Source organism: Aegilops tauschii, chromosome 7, assembly GCF_002575655.3.
Source record: "Aegilops tauschii subsp. strangulata cultivar AL8/78 chromosome 7, Aet v6.0, whole genome shotgun sequence".
In the NCBI taxonomy this organism is placed as follows: Eukaryota; Viridiplantae; Streptophyta; class Magnoliopsida; order Poales; family Poaceae; genus Aegilops; species Aegilops tauschii.
In genome coordinates, this window is record NC_053041.3 from 513,309,004 (window position 1) to 513,313,892 (window position 4,889).

The following is a 4,889-nucleotide window of genomic DNA, read 5'->3' on the forward strand; positions in this document are numbered from 1 at the left end:
GATTTCCGTACATCCATCCTGGTTTATTGGTCCTTATTGTATTTTATGTCAAATTTTGACTATAAATCTAACTAACAAAATGTTCATGCATGTCGCAAAAAAATAATATTGAAAACTATGTTCAAATACGAATCTAACGATATATTTTTTGTTGACATGCATTAACATTTTGTTAGTTAAATCTCTGATAAAAAAATTGGCACAAATTATAAAGAATACCAATAAATAAACCATGACGGAAGTAGTAACAGTTAGGGGAGAAGTTGGGGCTGTCTTTGGATGCCCTTTTCAGCTCCTACGGGCATGTACAGTGGTGCTATCTTAGAAGTGCCACGTAGGATAAGTGATGGGGTTGAGGAAAAAGAACTCATAAGAAAAGGCTTGTCTTCTCTTATTTAAGAGAAGACAAGAGATGATCTCTTAGCATAATATGTCTCATCATATTTTTAAGGATGACTAGTTATTAAAGATAAGGCTAAAAGATGACCTATTGTAGACATTTTTTGCCACTCTCTAAATTACATGCAAGACTTAAAATAAGACTATCTTATCAATCATTATACATGCCCTATGGGAGTGCTCAGTAGCAATGTTAACCGGAAAACATGTTTCACGGGGCATTTGAGCAAGTTTTTCACATTTATACAGAGATATAGTGATTCTTTTTGGGAAGGTTACACAGCCCTTTTTCACCGTCTAGAAAAACCCATGCCAGGTTGGGGTACGTGTTTTTTTTCAAGAAAATTTCCAATCTATTTATCTTTAATCATGGCAGTACAACGAATACCAGAAATAATAAAAAATTACATCCAGATCCGTAGACCGCCTAGCGACGACTACAAGCACTGAAGCGAGCCGGAGGCGCGCCACCATCATCGCCCCTCCATTGCCGGAGTCGGGCACAACTTGTTGTAGTAGACAGTCGGGAAGTCGTCGTGCTAAGGCCCCGTAGGACCAGCGCATTAGAACAACAACCACCGCAGACGAAGAGTAACATAGATCGGAAGGATCCAACTCGAAGACACACGAACGTAGACGAACAACGACGAGATCCGAGCAAATCCACCAAAGACAGATCCGCCGGAGACACAGTTCCACACGCCCACCAACGGTGCTAGACACACCGCCGGAACGGGGCGTAGGCGGGGAGACCTTTATTCCATCTTCAGAAAGCCGCCGCCGTCTCGTCTTCATGAGCAGGACACAAACCCTAGCAAAACTGAAAGAAACAACTAAAAACGAAACCCTCCCGTCGGCCCTTGTTGAGATCCACCGCGCCCCATGGCCCTATGGCCACCGGAGAGGAGCGAATCTGCGGCGGCGCCGGCGGGAGGCAGAAACCCTAGCTTTTTTTACAAAGAGGAGGCGGCGGCTAGCTATACTACCTTTGATCTATAGTCGCAGTTTTCGGCTGGGGTACGTGTTCGGTGAACAGCACGCCACGTAGGCTCAAAGGCGGATAGACGAGAGGGAGAGCGCGAAAAACGAGTCCATATCAGCGTGGGTGTACACACTTTTCAGAGGACGAATGAAGACATGAACAGGCGGGGTCAGTGCAGGCGTGCCGAATGGATAGGGAAGGACCGCTCACTGACCTGCCCATGCGACACTACACTGCACTACACCCTGCTGCTGCCGTGCCGGTGCAGTGGTACACGAAGGTGTGTCAGCGCGTTGGCAGTGAATCGTGGCCCCCTCTTCTCCAGCAGCCAGCAGATTCAGCTACAAGATGTTTTCTTCTCCTTGGTTTTTACTCTAGTAGTAAATCCTGCCCTGCGTGTGCTCGTGCGCCGTTGCTTTCGTCCACTGTAACAACGCATCGTTACTTGTTTATTAGACGGAGACAGCGACGTGATGGGATGAGCCTTATGATATCAAAGCCTTTCCAAAAATAGTACTCCCTCCGTATGAGCGGCCGGTCGGTCGGGGGAATCGTTTCCCCGAAGCGTGGCGAGACACACCGCGCGTGATGCGTCAAACTCCTCCACGCGGCTCACGCACACTACAAAACACAGTACCACCGTCATCGCCGCGCAGCGTGGGCGGTAGTAGAGCAAGAGAGAGAGAGAGAGAGTGAGAGAGAGACGGGACTACGGGAGCATGGAGGCGGCAGCGCAGACGACGAGCGTTGTGTGCGTGACCGGCGCAGGGGGCTTCGTCGCCTCGTGGCTCGTCAAGCTCCTCCTCTCCAAGCCCCACTTCACCGTCCGCGGCACCGTGCGCGATCCCGGTAAGGGCCTGCCTTCCTTCCTCGCTTCGATCCGTCCTTCCCACCTCCCAAAAATTCCCTTTCATCTTGCCTGCGCCGTCGAAGATCTATGCTCGCCCAGGAGGATGTTTTTTCAGTTTTTGGTGATGGTGGTGGTTTGTTCTGTGCGTGCCCATATGCTGCAGATGCTAAGAATGCTCATCTCAAGGCGCTAGAAGGTGCCGGGGAGAGGCTGCAGCTGCTCAGCGCCGACCTGATGGACTACGGCAGCATTGCGTCGGCGGTCGCTGGCTGTGAGGGCGTCTTCCATGTTGCTAGCCCTGTCCCTTCTGGCAGACCAACCAACCCTGAGGTCATTTTCTCAAGTGCACGTGTTTCGCTATCTCAGTTTTATGGGGTTTTGATGTAAAACGAGGAGACATGCAGGTGAACGTCCCAAGTTAGATGTGAAGTTTAGTTCACCTTGAGACCTTGATTTATATTCTCAAGGATTTTCTTCTAGAAATGACCATTTCTTATTCAATTTTTTTATAAAGGGCATTTTTATTAACTCAAAATGTAGCATCAAGTGGATGCAAAGTATGATGAGCAACACCGGCCTCTGCATAACTAAGATGCACACAGCCAAACACTAATAAATTGACATAAAATTAAAAAAAAGGCCGACATACCAGCAACAGTAGATTCATATAGGACCGACACTATGCCTACGTGGAAGGAGGTGGTGGACCGACCCGAGAGTCATATAGGACTACTTCTTATTAATAGGAGTTCACCAGCTGAGTCCTTTCCTAATATGAAGTTGTGGTTACTTCTTGCTGGTTGTAGTTCTTTTGATGTGTGTTCAGGTTGTCTGTAGTGATAACTTTTGGTGTTATCAGGTTTTTGCCTCGTAGCAAGTGGTTTGATTTCATCTTGTAGCGGGTTTGTTAATCCCCAACTAGCTCTCTCTTTCCTATCTCGTCTGCTGTTATGTAAGACTGGATACGTTGTTATTTCCGTTAAGCAATTAATGGAAAGGAAAGCCTGGTTGATAAAATAAAACTTTTTCACAGGAGACATACTGAATTCAGTTTATAACATGTGAGATCTACAATTTTTTACCATCCTTTCAGGATATCCATGTTCCCCTATAAACATAGTTTATGAAATTAGACATATGCACTGGTTCTCCTCTCTATCATTTGTGCAAACCATGACATCAGCAAAAAAACTTAAGGTTAATTTCTAGGAACTAGTGGTATTCTAACAATCTATTACTTGCTTGTTTGTAGGAACAAGTTATAGCCCCTGCAGTAACAGGCACACTGAATGTGTTGAAGGCTTGCAACGAGGCAAAAGTTAAGCGAGTTGTCATAGTGTCTTCATGTGCCGCTGTGTTCAATAATCCTAACTGGCCTAAGGGCAAAGTATTTACTGAAGACAGCTGGTCAGACGAGGATCTCTGCAGAAAGGGTGAGGTAAGTAGGTCAATGCCTTTGCATTTGGTAAAACTTGGCGTGCTAACAATATGATGCTCTTCAGCAAACTGCACAAACCATTCCTGGTCTCTTGTTGTAATTCCTTGCTTGGGATGGCCTATTTGAAATAAGTTATCTGTGTTGTCATTCTGGCAGGACTGGTATTTGCTTTCCAAAACGCGCGCAGAGCGTGAGGCTTTTGCTTATGCAGCAAAAACTGGGCTGGATGTTGTAGCCATTTTACCATCGTTGGTACTTGGCCCCTTGATGCAGCCTACAGTGAATGCGAGCAGCAAAATTCTTCTGAAATATCTCAAAGGTGGGTGTGTTTATCTTCGGGTTCGCTTGTTTTACATGCACTTGTATGAAAGAATGAAAGACGAGTCAATATTGCTCTGTGTAAACTTGGGCATCAGACAATGATGTCTGCCCTCTGTTGCTTGTTTCTAACTGAGCCAAGCATCGCACAATGGACCTTTGTACTTTTAAAATCAAAGTTGTTCAAAAGATCAAACTAGTTTAGGCTTATATATAGTTTCGTTTCTGTAAAACTGAAATACCTCTCTTTTGCAGGAGAACATGAGACTGTAGAAAATAGATTCTGGAATCTAATGGATGTTCGTGATGTTGCCGATGCTCTTCTTTTGGCATATGAAAATCCAGCGGCATCTGGACGGTACATCTGCAGTCCAGTACGAATAAAAGTCTCTGATGTCATAAGCATTCTGAAGACCTTATATCCAACGTACACTTATCCCAAAAAGTAAGCGCCTTCCTCAGCAGGCAAATTTGTTTCATCTTATTCTTACTACTGTTTCAATCCTCACAAGCTAGAGGCACTTACTATACCCTAAAATGCGTATGATATGGAAGTATCCTGCTTTTTTTTTTTGACAAATACCTCTCCATGCTTAACTTGGACGCAACCTGCTTTCTCTCCGAATTGGTTTGCAGCTTTACGGAGGTGGAAGAAGGTAACGTTATGAGTTCAGAGAAACTTCAGAAGCTAGGGTGGACCTTCAGGCCTGTAGAGAAGACCCTCGGAGACAGCGTCGAATCCTACAAAGCATCTGGCATCCTGAACTGAGCATCCAACTAGGGAAAGTAATAATGCTTGCAAACTCCTTCTGGTTCATGTAAGCAGTGAAACAAAATAAGCTGGTGACACAATCATCAAGGGAATCACGTGAAATAAAAGAAAGATTGGAATATTATGTGTA

The 4,889-nt window shown here is 45.3% G+C and overlaps 1 protein-coding gene across 1 annotated transcript; it reads left to right on the forward strand.

The window, feature by feature from the left end:
- The first annotated feature begins 1,925 nt into the window (after window positions 1-1,925).
- Window positions 1,926-4,889, forward strand: LOC109736532 (cinnamoyl-CoA reductase 1). The gene is made up of 6 exons (XM_020295745.3): window positions 1,926-2,230; window positions 2,395-2,561; window positions 3,484-3,669; window positions 3,826-3,988; window positions 4,243-4,432; window positions 4,624-4,889. The coding sequence occupies exons 1-6, from the start codon at window positions 2,101-2,103 to the stop codon at window positions 4,754-4,756; spliced, it is 969 nt and encodes a 322-aa protein (XP_020151334.1). The 5' UTR covers window positions 1,926-2,100; the 3' UTR covers window positions 4,757-4,889.